Source organism: Dipteris shenzhenensis, chromosome 32 (genome assembly GCF_047967505.1).
Source record: "Dipteris shenzhenensis isolate YYH24624 ecotype China chromosome 32, Dip_SZ_1.0, whole genome shotgun sequence".
NCBI lineage: Eukaryota > Viridiplantae > Streptophyta > Polypodiopsida > Gleicheniales > Dipteridaceae > Dipteris > Dipteris shenzhenensis.
Genome location: NC_141627.1, coordinates 27107347 through 27126744, shown reverse-complemented (window position 1 = coordinate 27126744; position 19398 = coordinate 27107347). Strand labels below are relative to the sequence as shown.

General features: G+C 45.8%; 1 protein-coding gene across 1 annotated transcript in view; it reads left to right on the top strand.

Annotated features, from left to right (window-relative positions):
- LOC147880532 (uncharacterized) overlaps positions 1 to 19079 on the top strand; it is a 29495-nt gene extending 10416 nt beyond the window's left edge. Inside the window, exons 7-10 of the mRNA XM_087371177.1 lie at positions 9827 to 9878; positions 10069 to 10137; positions 18282 to 18359; positions 18532 to 19079. Of these exons, the coding sequence (XP_087227303.1) occupies positions 9827 to 9878; positions 10069 to 10137; positions 18282 to 18359; positions 18532 to 18777 (445 nt within the window). The 3' untranslated portion in view covers positions 18778 to 19079. The remainder of the gene's footprint in view (positions 1 to 9826; positions 9879 to 10068; positions 10138 to 18281; positions 18360 to 18531) is intronic.
- The last annotated feature ends 319 nt before the right edge of the window (positions 19080 to 19398 follow it).

The following is a 19398-nucleotide window of genomic DNA, read 5'->3' as shown; positions in this document are numbered from 1 at the left end:
GCAAGAACACCATTTCCGAGGTTTCCCACCGTTTTAGGCAGCAAGATACCATATGCTAAGCCATACAGGTCATCTGATGCTAAGCCAGGAGCAATCAGAATATAAACAACATACCAGGGCTATTATGGACAACTGAAAGCGAGCAAACTTTTGCTTTAAGTGTGGTAAGAAGTGGACTCTTGAGCATCAGGAAGTTTGCAAAATGCGTAACAATGGTACTGCAAAACTCAGCATGATTATTGAGATATCGGATGATGAGGATTTAATGGATGCTTCCGAGACCTTGGCTGCCACTCATGATGATTCAGAGGGTGCACATGACGTGGAAGAAGCTTCAGATACTGGAGCCACGAAGGGGGTTAATTTACCTTTTAATCCCGGTGGTGCTATTGAACATAATATGCATGGCATACGATCAAAGTTACGGCCTGTTGGTATTGCGATAATTCTTTCTATCTTAAATGGTGCGTTGCCCTATCAGCTAGATTTAGATTTAGATTTAGATGCTCGTTTGAGAGACTAAAATGAAATCATTCATTTAGACTTCACAAGCAGTTGTAGCTTGAATGAAGAGATTTGGACTACTTTTTGATTAGCCTTCTCCTTTAGTGCTAGCCTTCATCATGGCTGAGTTTGCCCTTCACCTCCGGAGTGTCGACAGAAACTCAGTACAAAGACTTTGTATAAATGGATGCTCAAGTATGTGTGGGTGTGTGGATTTGTATGTGTGAGAGCATACTTTTATACTATGGTCTACACCCACTGTTGGGCGCTGATGACGTCAGTGGGGATGTCATAGTAGCTAGTCCTTGCTATGCGTGATGGAGTTTATGGTTTTCAATCTTATGAGTGACTCTTGTGAGATTGAAACTGCACTATGTTGTGTTTTTAGAGGATGAGTTTGGGAATGTTCCTAGCGGACATGCAAATTTCACCTTGTGAATTTTCGTCCAAGTTGCGGCCTGCTGGTATTGCGATAATTCTTTCCATCTTAAATGGTGCGTTGCCTTATCAGCTAGATTTAGATTTAGATGCTCGTTTGGGAGAGACTAAAATGAAATCGTTTAGACTTCACAAGCAGTTGTAGCTTGAATGAAGAGATTTGGACTAATTTTTGATTAGCCTTCTCCTTTAGTGCTAGTCTTTGTCATGGCTGCGTTTGCCCTTCACCTCCGGAGTGCCGACAAAAACTCAGTACGAAGACTTTGTATAAATGGATGCGCAAGTATGTGTGGGTGTGTGGATTTGTATGTGTGAGAGCATAGTTTTATACTATGGTCTACACCCACTGTTGGGCGCTGATGACGTCAGTGGGGATGTCGTAGTAGCTAGTCCTTGCTATGCGTGATGGAGTTTATGGTTTTCAATCTTATGAGTGACTCTCGTGAGATTGAAACTGCACTATGTTGTGTTTTTAGAGGATGAGTTTGGGAATGTTCTTGGATTCATCTAGGTATATGGTATACAATCAAAGCACTGATGCCAAATCCATCTCTTTGAAACGATGGCATGCCAAAGGGCTGAGAAGAGGACTAACCTCTCTCTCAGGGGTGTGGGCTGCGATTTAAACCAAAACCAGCTCTAGGCATACTTGCTGGTGCTGTGAAAGGAGCACTAATTGGATGCATACCCACGGGGCAATGCAAAAGAGACGGCTCGGCCTGCATAGACACAGAAAGTTGTAAGCCAAAAGATGCCTGACATCTTATAAGAAGGTGCTATGCGGAACAAAGAATGCATCATCCAAGTCCAAATAATCCCCATGCTGGGGTACATGCAACGGTCTAGAAGACTCATGCTCATAGGCACGGCGGGCATTTGTTATAAAACCCCTGCGTGGAGTAGGAAAAACATCCTGATTGTCTGAGTAGTCTCCTTGCTGGGGTGCGGGCTGCTTGCCCATGTCCTGCATAGCCTGGCCGATGCTCGAGCTGTTGTCTCATCTAGGCAAGAGCCGTATCTTGCATAGCCATGGCCGTGGCAAGCTACTGGCGAACTCGTGTCCCATTTGGTGGAAAGCACCATGGAGCATAGAAGCAAGGGCATCCAAAAACTGTCTTTGCGCTGCCTGCGCTTCTCGAGAGGCATGAGTTGAATGTTCCTAGATTCATCTAGGTATAGGTTGAGTTGTAGGGATCTCTATATCACCAGTGGATGCACCCACTGTGGAAGGCAATTGCTCATGCTGAGCAGCCTCATCACTATCATGCAATGTATCCTGAGGGGCACACTTGGGTGCCATGGTGACTACCACGGGAGAGAGAAGCTCGAGTGCAAGCAAGGGAATGAAGCGGACTGAGAGAAGTAGACATCAAAACCCTGCTGTAATGAGTATCTGATAGAGTGTGTAGAACCACTAAAAGGCCGATGGTGAAGCTCGAGAGGACAATTGATGAAGAGGCTTCAAAATGGAGTCGAAATGGCTCCAAACGGGGTTGTGAAAGGCCCCTAAAAAGAGTTTGGATATATATTGGAAGGAGGGGCATAGTTACTAGGGAATGGCATTCCGACATCTGGAACGTTTGGAACGCTGTTCCAGGAATCAGAACAGCCCTGGAACGTTCCCCCCCCCCCCCCCCTTTTTTTTGCTCTTTGAAAGTTTTAAATGGGTATTTTAGAGCTTATATAGAAAGTTTAAAGCTGTAAATGTTAGTTTCTTTCCTTTTCCAGCATAGTTTTATGTCATATGATGACTTGTTGTTTATGATGTGGCATTTTGATTCCCGTTTCCGCGTTCCCCCTTCTCGGAACGTTCCCGTTCCGACACCTGAATTTTTTTGGAACATTCCCATTCCATGGTAACTATGGGGGTGGGGTCCTAAGTCACCTAAGACACTTAGGACTCCTAACCTAGGACAGCTAAGACAGTTGGGTCTATTAAGTCACCTCTGGCTAGTGTGACTCAATCCAACCTATGACTCAGCCTAACCATGGTTACCTCAACCAACTAACTTGACCCAACCTACTAACTAACCCTCTGAAACTAACATGAGCTAACCTAACCTAAGCTAGCCAAACCTAACCCAACCTACTAACCTTGTTAGAATCTCACTGTGCCCACCTGTGAGCCCCCGATTTGAGGGGACAAGGGGCAGTGAGAGGTAGTGGGGCCGGGAGAGAGACCTAGGCAGGCATCAGAGGGCTGGTCGCAGCCTGCAACAGCAGGTATGAGGGGGCTCTAGGCCTCACATGGAGGCACCAGCAGCAGCACAGACTGGCCGCCCAGGGCACCCTTATATAGGGGCCTGTGGCTGGCCAAGTCGGCCCAACCAGGGCCAACCCTGGTCGGTTTATAGGGCCCCTATGGTCGGCCACCAGACAGGGTAACCGACCCTGCTGGTCGGTCATTTGAAGGGGCCTGGGCAGAGCCTATAAAAGGCCCACTTCTGCATTCAGCCCAGCATCCAGTGCATTACAGAAAACCCTTCTCCAAGGCAGTGTTCAGCACTCAGATCTGGGACAGTTTTGTGAGAGAGAGTTCATCAGTTGTCTCCAGCACCCTGCTGTGATTTGTATTGCTCCCTTGGAGCCATTTTCTGCCCACCATCCGGTGGATGAATATACTCTCTCTCTCCGTCTATACTTGCTGTTATTTTTGAGTGTGTGTTTGTTGCATCTGTGATCATCTATCTGAGTTGAGTGTGTAAGAGTTGGAGAGATCTTGGGTGGAGGATTGAGTGATTCATTCCCTCCTCATTTCTAACATGGTATCAGAGCACTAGGCTCTCAACTCTTCTTCATCAAAGCACTCTCTGAAGGAAGGAGTCCCTTGGCAGAAAGGCGATTCCGTTTTCAGCTCAGGCTAGCAATGGGAGGTCAGTACATCTTTTTTGCTTCAGTTTTTCAGTTTGATATTCACCGAGATGGATCAGCGTTCAGAAGCCTCTACACCCACTGCTCCTCCTTCCTCCTCCTCCAAAATTCCTTCTTCATTCATTCCCAATTTTGGTGAAGCTGGAAAGCTCGATGGGACGAACTATCCAATCTGGAAAGTCAAGATCCGAAGCCATCTGGTGGCATGGAAGCTGTGGAAGATAGTGATTGGGACCGAGGTGAAGCCGGAGGACATTGTGGACAAAAGAGGTGATGTTCTATTTGAAGTAGATGCGGATGAACTCAGTTTATGGGAGGAGAGGGATGCTCAAGCCTTAGCAATGCTAATCGGCACGACAGCAGATGCTGTGATCCCTCATATCCAGTTGGCAGAGTACAGAGCCGCATGTACAGCAGCTTGTGAGACATTGTGGTTCAGGTGGATTCTGGAGGACATGGACGTGAGTCAAGACGACGCAACAGTGCTGACGTGCGACAATCCGAGTTGCATAGCCATTGCCAAGAATCCAGTGTTCCATGCGCGGACCAAGCACATTGAAGCTCATTACCACTTTGTTCGAGAGCTCATCATCGACGACGTGATCGAGCTCATGTACTGCCCGACCGCTGACAACTTGTCCGACCTCTTCACGAAGGCACTTCCTCGAGAACAGATGGAGCACCTCATCAGACGTATGGGGATTGGCCCACAGTTGTGACATTGAGGGGGGGTGTTAGAATCTCACTGTGCCCACCTGTGAGCCCCCGATTTGAGGGGACAAGGGGCAATGAGAGGTAGTGGGGCCGGGGAGAGACCTAGGCAGGCATCAGAGGGTTGGTTGCAGCGTGCAACAGCAGGTATGAGGGGGCTCTAGGCCTCACATGGAGGCATCAGCAGCAGCACAGACTGGCCACCCAGGGCACCCTGATATAGGGGCTTGTGGCTGGCCAAGTCGGCCCAACCAGGGCCACCGACCAGGGCCAACCTTGGTCAGTTTGAAGGGGCTTGTTGGGCATAGCCTATAAAAGGCCCACTTTTGCATTCATCCCAGCATCCAGTGCATTACAGAAAGCCCTTCTCCAAGGCAGTGTTCAGCACTCAGATCTGGGACAGTTTTGTGAGAGAGTTCATTAGTTTTCTCCAGCACCCTGTTGTGATTTGTATTGCTCCCTTGGAGCCATATTCTGCCCACCATCCGGTGGATGAATATACTCTCTCTCTCTCCATCTATACTTGCTGTTATTTCTGAGTGTGTGTTTGTTGCATCTGTGATCATCTATCTGAGTTGAGTGTGTAAGAGTTGGAGAGATCTTGGGTGGAGGATTGAGTGATTCATTCCCTCCCCATTTCTAACAAACCCAAGGTAAAACTAACCTAGGAATTAATCAAGACCTAAGTCTAAGGTTTGCATGCAGGAAGGCGATGATCCCCAAAGGTTTGCCTCTTGCTATGTCAAGGATACATCTAGTTCCATAGTTTCACAAGCCATCTCATGGTGGTCAAGGATAAATCTATGGCTAGGATCTCATGTTAGCAGAGGTGCCCAAGGGTCAGGGTTTACAAAATGGGATAGACCCCCCAAATGGTTATCTCCCTTGCAAGTACAAGAATTAATCTTAGGCCTTTGTGTGGACCTAGTTTCTCATGTCTTCAAGAGGTACCATGGAGGCAAACACATATCACATGGCCTACATCATATGGTGACCAGAGGTGATTTACAAAAGACAAAACACCAAACACCAAACACATCACATTCTTTTTGGAGTACTATTCCAGGTAGAGAACCTCAAAAATTGACCAAGTGATGATAATAGCGACGGATGGACGGATGGGGGTGGCGGCACAACGGACGGCGATGGATGAGGGTACACGGGCGTTGCGTATTTGGTGTAGACGGCGGCGCATAGGCGTGGCGTCGACGAAACAAGCATGGCGGGTGGCTCACGGAGTCACGGGCATCATGGCATCGCAGGAGTCACAAGTCATGGTGTTGCGGGAGAGGTCAGTTGCAAGTAGGGGCTGATGACTCTGACGAGTAGCTGGGAATGATGGGAATCACAAGAGTCACGAGTGAAGGCCTCATGTGGGTTTTTTCTAATGCACTCTGGGTAGGCAAGTCAATCCGTCGAGATAGTTGTGTTGTTGGCAAGTCGTCGCTTGGCACCCTTGCCTTTCGTAACTAAATAGCGAAAGAGGCAGGTCTCATTTAGCTTATGAGCATCCGAATGTAGGCGTTTGAGACTTCATGGCCTTTTACGGATTGAAACGATTTCTGGCATAGTTACCCATCACTTGTAGCTTTAGCTCCTCTATCTGTCACCAAGTTGGTCATTGTGTTGGCCATTATGGCTGCAGTCGCTTGAGTCCTCTGTTGCTTGCTGCTTGTTTTTGCTGGGACTTTGTGCATAGCTCGTTGCTTCTCTAAGTGACATTGTGTGGGCTTGGATGGCAGCACGTTGTGGCAAGATGCTTTCTCAAGATAGGCGTGGTCCGGATGATGGGTCAGATGAAAGGTGAAAGTGGGGAAAGCAAAGGCCAGGGTTGGAGCTCTGATACCAATGCAATGAAGCATGCAGGGCAGATTGGAGAAGGGGATAGAATTGGCAGAAAGAAAGAAAGAAAGAAAGAAAGTTTATTAAAGTCTTCGGGAGACCGTGAAGGTCTATGAGACTAAAGATAACTGATACAATGAGCATAACGGTGGCGGTCTCAAAACGGGCCAGCCAACCGTTTCTACAAAAAAAGAGGTTATGAAGGACTGTGTGTCTAGTCCTGATACAAAAAAATATGTGTCTACCTCCAGATGATACAAAAAAGAAGGGGGGGGGCACCAAAAATGGGGCAGAGGGGGGAGATACAATATATATGTGCAGGTGATGATCGTCAGAGACCAATCATAGAGGGGCCGTCAAATGGGAGGCCAGAAAAAACCCTGCGATAGATGATTGGCCTCTGACGTCACGCGGCCTAGTTGAGCTCGATTGTCGGGGGCGGCGGGTGGCCCTGTGGATGAGGGCAACGGTAACCCCGGTGGGGCGGGCAGAGAGCAGAGACGAGATGTCATGGACCCGGATGTGTGAGTGTGTCTGCCGGTGCAGCCGTCGTGGCTCTGGCTCTCACTCACGTCCGCGTCGTCGGCTAGACTGAGGAGAGGTATCCTGTGACTGTCCTCACGCTGTGTGTGCTGCGCGTGTCGCCGTGCTCGGAGAGAGGTATCTCGGTGGCGAGTCATCTCATGTAAGAAAGCGGCTAGGCATTGCTGATCCGGGAACTGCAGCATGTGTGGGAGGGGGCCGAATCCGTCGCGGAAGAGGCAGTGGTATCGGCCTCGAATGGCATAATAGATAGGACATCTGAAAGCAAAGTGCTCCTCTGACTCGATCTCCTGCAAGTCGCAAAGTGGGCAAAGGCGGCCCTCTCGTGGGATACCCTCTGCGCGTCCGCTCTCGATCCGTAATCGGTGTGACGAAACCCTAAACTGACCGAGGGAGATCCGGAGTGCATGTGGTAGATGAAGCTGTGTGTAACCCGGAGGTGTGATGAAGCCCTCCTGTGAGATCTGGAGGCAGTGTCGGCGGTAGAAGTCGAGCTTCACAGGAAGCTCGGGGTGAAGAAACCATGTCCGCCAGGTGTGGAGCTGGAGCAGATCCGCTCGAATGAGCCGGTTGACCTCCTGGTCAGTGGGGGAGAGGGGAGATGGTGGAGCGTCGAGGCTGTACTGAAAAGGAGGCAACCGGTCTAAGTCAAGGCCCAGTCGGGTGAACCAACTGGAAAGACGACTATACCAGCATCGCTGGTCCCCATCAACGGATAAGGCCATAGAGGAGGATAGGGCTAGCCAAGGTAGGCGGAGGCGACCGTCGGAGGAGGAGCTGAAATCCCTGACTCTGTGTAGATAAGTGATAGCCTGGAAAGCCACATCGAGCTGGAGGGGTGAGGCGCCGAACTCTGCTAGAATGATCTGGTGTGGTACCGATGGTTTGCTGCGGATCATCCGAGCAAACATCAGTATCTGTAGGCGCTCGACTCGAGCCCACTCTGTGACTGAAAGGTCGGCTCCCCACCACGGGCTACCGTACATGCCTGCTGGGCGGACCAAAGAATCAAATAGGAGAGACTTGGTCCGCCCAGTAGAGAGGAAGAGGGAGGAGCGAGAAGTGAGGAAAGGGGAAGAAGGAGAGGAAGAGAGAGAGAGGAGGATGAGGGGAAGAGAGAGATTGGGAGAGATTGTAGGCAGAATGTAGGAGGAAGGAGAAGGGAGTAGATAGTACTAGATGTCACATCAAAAGGTGTGCCCAGCAGAGAGGAAGAGGGAGAAGGAGTGAAGTGAGGAAAGGGGAAGAGGGAGAGGAAGAGAGAGAGAGGAGGATGAGGGGAAGAGAGATAGAGAGAGATTGGGAGAGATTGTAGGCAGAATTTGTAGGCAGAATGTAGGAGGAAGGAGAAGGGAGTAGATAGGACTAGATGTCACATGATACATCAAAAGGTGTACAATAAGGGGTGGATGGGGACTTATATAGTCCCTCCACATTTCCCACCTAAGAGGCCTCTAAAGGTTCTCTAAATTGACCCCTTTCCCCCCCTTCATTACAACAACGATATTGTTTAAGAATACCACTACAAATTTTTCCAAATAATCTTGGAAGAGATATGCTGAAATCTAGCTGGGGCATTTAGAAGTCCAAAAGCCTCTATTTGAGTAGATTCATCAACATGAAATCTAGATTATTGGTGTAATTTTGTATTGTAATCGGTACTGAGGCTGCTCTCCAATTCCATATTTGATCTCCAGTCAACATATCAACTCAATATACATGGTCACTTGACTGCGTCTGTACTCTCAACTTTTGCATAAGTTTGGCATTGATGAAGTTACGAGTACTTCCTGAGTCAAAAAGTATGTGCAGTCTTCCTAACACTGACCCATATATTTGTATAAGGTCATTAGGGTGCATATTAAAGGTACAATCCTCTTTGCAAATACTTTGGTCTATAGAACTAATGTATGAACTGAAGAGATAGTACTACCTTTGAATTCAGTCAAATTAACTCCCTTGCATTATTCTTTGCTTGAGGACAATTAATCCATGAGTCTCCTTTCTGCCTGCAAAGGGAGCATTGGCCCTCCTTAGCAAATTGGAGAGTTCTTTGCTAGCTTATGATTTTCAATCTTATGAGTGACTATCATGAGATTGAAACTGCACTATGTTGTGTTTTTAGAGGATGAGTTTGGGAATGTTCCTAGATTCACCTAGGTATAAGTTCTTTGCTAGCTTTTATACTGCTTCCCCTGGCCTTTGTGGAGAAGTCTAGGGTTGAGTTTGTTCTGATTTGGTAGCATCGGCTAATCTTTAATGAAATAATAGACATCTGTTTTCTGCAAGAAATTTGTGAGGAAGTATTCCTTGATTGTTTTGGATTTGCCATCAACTTGTTAGCACCCTTTCTCTGTCCTGGTTGGATCATAATTAAAAATGGTTGGCTCGCTTATTCACAGGAGACTCTTGGCAGATTTCAGTAGTAGTTTGTTGTTGCTAGTCTTACTAACAGGAGATGCCTGAGAGAGATCTGTAGCTAGCATTCTTTCTGTGTTCTGGCTGGATCATAATTCAAATTGGTTGGCTGCCTGTTTAGACTCCTGACACATCAGTAGACATTATTCATTGCACAATACTGAATTTTTTCTTCAGGGGGGATTAGTATTTTGACTGGCAACATTGCCCATGAAAAATTGAGAATACTTTCTGAGTTGATGCAAATGTATTAAATCTGCGTCCTGGAGAAATTACTCTAGGTATTGATACTGATTTCATAACCACTCATAGCTTGTCCTTAAAATTTGATATTGCTATTAGATGTTTTAAAGAAATATGAGGGCATCAGTCGTCTTTATCAATTGTCATTGTGTGTGCGTGCGTGTGCACACACACACACACAAACACATGCATGCACGTGTGCGCACATAAAAGGAAAATATTTACTCGTGTGGTCCTGCTGCTCTTGCTGGTACAGTCCAGAAGCATGTGCGGCTATTTTGTGGAAGACTGCTGAAGCAGCTCCAAAGGTTAGTGTCTTCTCTTTCCAGAGAAAACATGAATTTCAGGTTCTCAAATGTGATGTTTTGTCTAAGAATAGATCTTTTTTGTTTAATGGAATGGAATTTACACATGGACCTTCATACAACGATGTATGTTTGGGCATAGGTGAACCTGACATCTTTTGGTGGACTGACTCGGATTCTTCTACACATGCAGGCTACCGAGGCATTGAAAATAACGGCAAGTGAGCTGCATAAGCTAGGAGTTGTAGATGAAGTCATCCAGGTTTGTTTCTTATCTCTTCTGTTTGGTTGTGCTGATAAGGTAATGCATACTGATATATATTTGTTGAGAAGAATTTGTATTATACAGATTGCTGTTGAATGTTGCACGTACTAAATGGCTATTTCCCCACCTAGAGTTGTACTCTGTACTGACCGTTGTTTTCAAGTTTCCAAACTCCCTAGAGTTGTACTCTGTACCGATTGTTGTTTTCAAGTTTCCAAAGCTATGTCAATTGTCTCAACCATGTCTTCTTTTTCAAAATTCAATCTTTACATGGTAGATCAACTGCAAGCTGCATACCAAACACATGCAGATCGACTCCCATGATCTTTAATTGTTAATCAAGCATTGCTTTGCTTCGCAAGTCTTCTCTTTCTTTGGTTAGGATGCATTAAAATGAACGTATAAAGAGGCTAATCTAGAGGGGAAGAGGTGTGTATACACACACACACACGCACACACACACACACGCACACACGCGCGCGTGCGCACACACACGCGCGCGCGCGCACACACATGTGCGCGCGCACACACACACACACACGTATGCATGTATGTATGGTTAGAGAGAGAGAGAGAGAGAGAGAGAGAGAGAGAGAGAGAGAGAGAGAGATGTATCAAATGTCCATGGGAGGCCCCACGGGCCTGTGGGCCAAAGTACAGCAAATGGAAAGAATGTCATACAAGCAAAAATTGGAGCTGAAAAGCTGAGACAGCTGGGACTCAGTAGCCGAAGCCCGGCACCATGGTGGCTCTCCAATGGGTTGCAAAGATATCCTAGATCTGCACATGTCAGGCTGTCTCCTGCTGTGGTGGAGGGCGTGGTCTCCTCGACTTTTGTATCCGAAGAGCTATATCAAGAGTGACACTTCATCTTAGGCGGTCTCCTCGAAGGAGGGCGGAGATGGGTCAGACCTCGATCGTGTGCTCTGGCCGCTCTTCGTGTCGTGCGTGGACTCTGCATCTCTTGCTCGATAGTACTGTGCTATCTCTTTCCACTGATTCATGCTGCCCACATGTCTGCTAACTCCTCCTTCTCCAGCCCTATGTGGCCTGGAGCCGACTCGAATGCATAGAAGTCCGTGACATGTTGCTGTGATCACTCTGTCTCAACATCCTGTGGTGCTTTCAATGCTTGCTGTTGTCTGTTCTATCGTAGTAGCGTCTCTTTGTGTCGTTGCATCTCAATCAAATAGAGCCCAATACAAACTTGACCATGGAAGTGGATCAGTCGAGAGAGTGAATCAAAGCCTTGCCCCTCTTGAAAGAGGTAGTGATAGCGTCCCCGTATCTCATAATAGGTTGGGCAAACACATAAGAAGTGCTCAACTTTCTCAATTGTCTCTAGTGTGCATAGCTTGCAGATCCACTGCTCTCTAGGTATGCCTGTAGCTCCTTGCCTCTATCCTCAGTTGATGTGATGAGACCCACATCTGTTCAGTGGCAATCCGCAGTGCATGTGAGACTCCTCTATCCTTAAGGTATTGGTGTCAGATGATGAGTCAATCCTCCGATACATTCAGAAAATGATCGCGATAGAACTGGATCTTGGTGGGGAACTCCTGGTCTCCCTCCCACAAAGTCAGAGATGTGTAGAGCTGGAGGAGGTCTAACCATATGATACGGTTAATCTCATCTCGACGGATCAACTTGGGTGGTGTGTTCATGCTGTACTGGAAGGGGGGTAGTTGGTCCATTTGGCTACGGTCACTAGCAAACTATGTAGATACACGTGACCATATATCAGCCTCGCTCTTCGCTAGTCGTATGGAAGACTCTAGTGCCCGCCTCGGTAGTCTCCTGTGAGGTAAGGCCCATACTTTGTGGAGGAAAGTTGCTGTGTAGAAGATGGCATCAACCTAGAGAGGTGTCATGGTGAACTCTGCCTATACTATTTGTGTTACGTCCACGACCAGACTTAACGCAGGTATAGGGTTCACTAAGCCCTAGGCCTAGTTGGCAAGGATCTAATCCTAGATCTGAAGTCAGCGTGTGCTCTAATCCGGCGTGAGGATTAACCTAGGGATAGACCTAAGCTAGCAGAAGAGGTCTAGAAGAGCTGGCCTAGCTTCAGGTGTGGCTAAACATGGGTGGAGTGTTCCCCAAGCTAGGGCAGAGACAGGTATGGCTAAACTAAACTTGGGTGGAGTGATCCCCAAGCTAAGGTGTGGCTAAACTTGGGTGGAATGATCCCCAAGCTAGGGCAGAGCTAAATATAGCCTAGGTAGTCCTAAAGTAGGAGTTGCTCGCTATGATGGCTAAAGCTGTAGGATCCCGTAGGATAGAGTAGATGCATCTTGCAAGAGGTGTGAGAGCACAATCAAAGAAAGATGGTAGATCTCAATTATTATTGTGTGAGAGAGAACTCTCTCTTATAGAAAGGGGGAGAAGGTAATACCTTCCCTACATAGTGGCAATCAGCTCCTACATTAGTGGGAATCAATCCCTACATCAGTGGGATTGCCTTTGTCTTACATCATCACTTAGGTCACACACTAGACACATCATAGCACTCGATGTGCCTTTACAACACACACAAACACACATGTGACTCCCCTAGATGCACACATGCACCATAGAGCAAGCCCTTGATCATACTTACCCCAACAAACCCCCCCTCAAGGGGTTGCCTCTTGCAGTGTCAAGGATACATCTAGTCTCATAGTTTCTCATGCCATCTCATGGTGGTCAAGGATTTATCTATGGCTAGGATCTCATGCTAGCAAGGGTTCCCAAGGGTGTGAGGTTCATAGAAATGGGATAGTCAAAACACATATCACATGGCCTACATCATACTACATCATATGGTGACCAGAGGTGATTTACATAACATATTCTTTTTGGAGTACTACTCCAGGCAGAGAACCTCAAAATTTGACCAAGTGATGATAAACAAAAAAGACAAAGTGCCTAAAAAGCATAGTCTTCATTTTCTTTATTTGCTGATGGAGTTCTTCCTTCAGGCATAATTGCTTTGTTGTTGAAGTAGTCCTTCTTGTCTTTAGCTTTTTCTTTTGTAGACTTCTTTCCATTCACAACATTCCATATCTTCTTTTTCATAAGCATAAGCTTGGCTTTTGTTTGCCAAGTATGGAAACTAGTTCCAACCAACTTCTCAAAAAAGGTCTTAGCTTCCATGGCAAGGTCTTACCCGAGGACAGTGTCTAGTGCCTTACAAGTGAAATATGAGCAATAAAAATAATCCTTCAAAGAGTAACAACTTGAATACTTTGACTTGGATTTCTCTATGTGACTTAAGTGAATGTCAAAGCATGAGGCAATTAGTCAGAACAACATTTATGCAAGATGTCTAAGCAAAAGATGACCAAGAAGATGCTAGAAAATGAGCATAGCAAACTGAAAATAAATCTTGGTCAAACTACCAGTCAAACTTTGACTGCCCAAAGTCAAACTTAGACTTGCATAGTCAAGCTTTCATGGCCAAAGAGGCAGCTCGAAAATCTGCTCCAATTCGTCATGTAGAGGCCGAAACTCAGAGGGGTTTTGCAGTGGAGAGGAAGGAAATCATGTAGAGCTTCACCCTCAGAGAGGAATCGCACAAAAGATAAGCACGTTGGCCAGCATTGTAGAAGAACCGTGGACTGTTTTTTTGACGAAATCGACCCGAATCTTGCTCCAAATGAGCTCAGACTTGATGAGCAGCAAGGTCGTGATGTCGCCCAGCTCCCTCTGGAACGAATTTGACAATGTTGCTCTCCACAGTGAGAACGGGAAGAAGGTCGACGCAGCTTCTTGAGACAATGCCACCCCGAAAATGGCGAGATAGCGCGTATGGCTTGTTCTGCAGATTCGCCCTGACCTTGGGAAGATCTCCTGAAAGATGAGAAGCTGAGAATGCGAGCTTGAAGAGAACTCTCACTTCCAAAGTCGATTTTGGAAGGGAAGGTGGAAGATGGAGGTGAGGAAGAAGATGATGTGGCACCTAACTAGGGCTTAGGCTAGAGAAAGCATCTAATGCTAGGCTAGGCTAGATCTAGAACCTAAAGCTCTGATACCACTTGTAGGATCCCGTAGGATAGAATAGATGCATCTTGCAAGAGGTGTGAGAGCACAATGAAAGAAAGATGGTAGATCTCAATTATTATTGTGAGAGAGAGGACTCTCTCTTATAGAAAGGGGGAGAAGGTAATACCTTCCCTACATAGTGGCAATCAGCCCCTACATCAGTGGGAATCAATCCCTACATTAGGCTCTTGGCGGTTTGATATCTCTTAGATTCGAACTTCGAATGGGGAGGAGGTCTGAAGTAGAGACTGCTATTCTAGATTTGCAGCCCTCTCGGATAATTCAGCCTATTCCCTATGTAACTAAAGTCCTAATTGGGACTGAGCCAAACTTTCAAATCATGGCAAGCCTTCATGGCTTGCGAATCAGGATTACCCATTAATAGGCACATACCTGTCAAATTAGAATAAGCGACTATCCGCTTTATTTAGGCCTATTAGATTAGGCTTATTAGCTTTCAGGCGTTTGCTTTTCAGCCGCCTAAATTTATTTGAAGCGCTTCTTAAAGGTTAAAGCGCTATATTTAGCTCACCTAAATTTAGACCTGGAGTCTAAAGAGGGTCTGACTGCTTTTTATAGGCAGCTAAATCAGAAATCGTATGCTTTTTAAGGCATGATTTCAAATTGCTTTTGAGGGAAGCAGGGGTTTATCTATTAGCGATGGCACCAAGGCTGCAGTCGTCTATCCTCCCACCATCACGAACGACTCTGTGCGTCCTGCCCCTTGCTCTTCTCTGTTTTTTCGCTCAACTAACCACTGCGCCCTGCCTCCTTGCTCCTCTGAAACGTATAGGCTATCTCCATTGCTTTTGTATATTGTGTTCCAACTTCCAAGTTAATGCTCTTATCTTATCGACTGGTATCCCAGACATAAATCTTTCTTTGGTCCATGGACCCATCCATATAGTCATGGATTTGACTAACTAAGCCACGGATTTGGCAAGATTTCTTGAACAGTAAAAGGTTGGTTAACCTACTGTTCTGAAGGGATACTATATAGTTGATGACTTGACTTTCTTTGGATCCTGGATGAGAACCTTTTATTGCTCGATATCCAAAATTGACGATTCACTTGGATAGTGGCAAGCCGGTAAAGATACTCAATAAGTTAATCTTGTGCTTGGGTTGAGCGCGAGATGGGAACACAAGATAACAATCAGACTCTATGTTCCTATGAACACATAGAAATCAAGGCTCCCGTGCTTGGATGAAGTAGAGGATGGGAACGCGGGGAGAGCTGAACCCCGGAATTCATCAGAAGCCATAATTACCTGATACGTAAACATTCCTTGGAGGGAGGAATCCTCCTGGTAATTTCGAGAAATTCGGGACAGAGTTATCCTTGTGAACAGACTTTTGGGATGTCGGAACGACACCAGACAGCCTTGTTGGATACTTGGCTGAATTCCACCCACACCTCTCCCTCATGGCCAAGGTTATGAAAGACACGTCAGGGATCCCTTTTCAGAAGTGAGGGAGAGAAAAGAAAATCTGGGAGATGATTTTCTGGAATCTCTTAGGGGATTTGATAGAACTTAACTTGAACTTGGATCCTACCAAGGTCTGCACTCTAAATGACTCAGATATTAACATCCGGATGGGTGGTCTGCCGTAGCATGGGATGCAGTAGATGCTTTTGGGTGCATTAGAACTCCTTAGTGGTGGGGAATTCAGAACCACTGCCAGTGGGCCATCAAAGACTATAGTTGGCATAAGGTTCATATTTTGGTGGTGATGATCACCCGAGGAGTTTTGGATGGAAACTCCTGATCGCTAGATGTCATGGTGTATTTGGCATTTAGCCACTGATGAGAAGGTGTGGCCAAACCTATCCAATGTGTTACGGTTTGTTACCCTGAGGTAGCTTGGGTAACGGATGATCCTATACTTGCTGGTGAGCGAGTGGGTCACTGACAACTTTCGGATTGAAAATTGAGGGCTGTAAATTAGTTGCAGCCAGAATTTGTTTTATTTTAAGGGAAGGAGAATGCTACGTCCACGACTAGACGTAATGTAGGTACAAGGTTCACTAAACGCTAGGCCTAGTTGGCAAGGATCTAGGATTAGATCTGGAGTCAGCGTGGGGTCTAATCCGGGGTTAAATTTAACCTAAGGATAGACCTTAGCTAGTAGAAGAGGTCTAGAAGAGCTGGGCTAGCTTCAGCTGTGGCTAAACTTGGGTGGAGTGATCCCCAAGCTAGGGCAGAGCCAAATATAGCCTAGGTAGCCCTAAAGTAGGAGTTGCTGGCTATAGATGGCTAAAGCCACATAAAAAAGGATGCCTAGCCTATAAGTATAGGCCAATGGCTCAGTTGATGGTGTCCTGAGGATGCCTTCCTCAGAGACCAGGACCTGTTAGCCAGAGGGCAGCAGCTAGGTGAAGGGCTTGCGGTATGGGACACAAGTCTGGAGCCTGAGGTTGGCTGGCTCTCTAGGTGGTTTAGACCTCTAGCTTGGGTGTGGCTTGGATGAGTCTACGGGTTGCTACAATCTGATGTGGGACTGAGGGCTTATGCCGAATCATCTTGGAACCTGTGATCACCTGCAGCCGCTCAAATCTCTTCCACTTTGTTGCTGGAAGGTCGCTCCCCTAGAAAGCTGCTGCGTACATGGGAGTCGGTCTCACCATTCTGTCGAAAAGCTAGCCCTGCCGGTGGGTCTTAAAAGTGCACCTGAAAGCATTGCCTCTCTCGTTGGGCCAAAGCTCCCTGTCCATGTGTGACTCGTGCGCTGGCCTCATGGATCATACTGTAAATTGGCCCTGTGAAAACTGCCTCCAAGTATGTGTAGGACTGCACTATCTTACTGGCTCACCTCAGTAAGTGAAGCTATGTTGGTGTAGTACAACACGGGAGGTGTTGAAGATCATGAGTCATGACCTTGGTCTTCCCAAGGTTGACTGCCATGTCTCTCCCCCTGCAAAACACCCCTAATACCTCGAGATGCTTCTGCAGCCCCTCTGCTAAAGATGATATAAGCACTATGTCATCCTCGTATAGCAATATCTGTATCATCAAGTCAGCCAGCAGTGATCCCTCCCCTCCTTGAAGGATGTGATCTCATCAATGTAGAGCCCGAATAGGGTCAGTGAAAGAGGGCATCCCTGCTTCACCCCGATGGTGCTCTCAACCTCAAAACAGCTGTAGACAGCCTCTTCTTATTCTTGGCTCCCTCCATTGCCACTAAACGATCCATTGTCGAGTTCTTAGGATGGAACTGTGCATGGGATGGTGCTCTAATTTCTTGTGCCTCTGCCCATTTGCTGTCCATTTGCTGTTTTTTTGCTCAATGATGCCGTACACTTGGACCATTAGACTGACTACTCACGATGATTCTTCTGTTGTTTTTGCCACGTTGCTGTCCCCTCCCTTGTGGATCGACACAATCTTGTTAAGCTGCCGTTCTGAGGGGAATCCCTCTAAAGCCTTTTTCTTGAGCTTCATGAGCACTCCGTTGATGTCATTGACCCGTAGTACAAATCCTTACCTTACACACAAAATACTTTGCTGTATTAAAATCAAAGATCGCAGCTTATGCTTGGGTACTGATGAGAACATAAGCGTAGCTTTGCTTGCTAAGTTATTTTTATTTTTATTTTTGTTTATTTTTTCTCATTTACTCATAGTTTTGTCTAAAGTTGTTTACAAACTCCCTTATTAGCTTGTTCTATTACAATTTGTAAGATTGGATATATTCTAGTCTTATGAAGGTATACTTTGATGTATTTAAAACTTCTAGCTTTTCTGAAGCCATTTTCTGGTGCTTGTAAAAGTCTTTGTTCGTTGCTGTATAATCTCATTTCAACATGACACTGATAGATGCTGCTACCTGACCAATGGCTAGAAAAAGTACATTTGATAATGTGATTGGAAAGTGTACATTTGATAAAGTGATCAGAAAGAGTACATTTCATTATGTTTTGAGTCTTAGAAAGCTAAATCTTTTGAGCTGGTGTTTAGCTCTCTGAGAGATGGTCTGTAGTGTGCCATTTAGAAACTTTGTATATTGAAAGGTCCAAACTAGTTGTGATAAAACTCAACATCAAATGTCTGATCAATTACTGCATTGTCTTTAAATCAGCATATCTAGACATTTAATCTTATGGAACATGCTATCAGGAACCTCTTGGTGGAGCTCATTCAGATCCTTTGGAAACTTCAAGTTACGTAAAGGCAGCTATTATGAAGTACATGCAGGCAAGTGGCACATGCTCATTTGATCCTGAGTGGTTTTCTGCGTGGTATTCCTTATTTAGTTATTATAATGTATTTAGGTACAAAAGGGTGCAGTGAGGAAGGTATCCATTTATTTTTATCAAACTTGGGAGTCTGTTGATTTTTTAAGATGTAAAAATTGATGAAAATACAGGAACTATTAAATCTTGATGGAGACACTGTTATGAAGCAACGTGTAGCTAAGTTCCGAAATATGGGATCAGTTCAGGAGGGGGTGGATGCGGACCCTTATATCAAGCGATCGATGAAGAAGAGGGATGCTCCTCTTGATGAGCCTGCCAGACTGCTTCCAACACCTTTGCCAGAATCTTTTAACCAAATCCCTAAGATTGAGAATTCACATCCCGTCAATGCAACTGTTAATACTTTGTCTGAATAGGTTATTTATAATTCTTACCTCTGTGTTTCTTGTTTAGAATTATCTTGTAGTTGCAATGCCTGTAAACCATGGGTTTGGGCAAAGTCAAATGATTGATTTTGTCACTTGCTTTGTAAAGTCCGCTTAGTGGAATTTTAAATGGACAGTCTAACGAGCATCTACATATGCTCTGTCTAGATTTTGCAGACTAGCATCAGGGGTGAAGATGCATATTGTATTCCTTGGTTGGGAGTGATTTTTGTGTGGTCATTACATCCTTTTCAAGATTGAAGCTGTTGGTGATAGACTATTGATTTTGCTTTTCTTTGCACATTTTCTTGTGGTAAAAGGTGCCACTCTTAACTTTCCTTTGCAATACTAATAGGGATGTCAAAGATCTGTAGCAGAAGTGCTAGTAAAGGGCCAGTTGCCACTATGTATCCTCTTGTGGAGGCCACGTTTATGAATATATTTTTGTGTTTGAACTGTCTTTCATGCTTTATGGTCTTTTTTGTGGAACCCTGGTGTGATATATTCCAATTGCAGTACATTTTTAATGGTTGTTAAACTTCTAAATGATTTCTAGTGACCATCGGCATCTGCTGGCACTCGTTAGATCTGTTGATGGTCAAGCCCCCATGC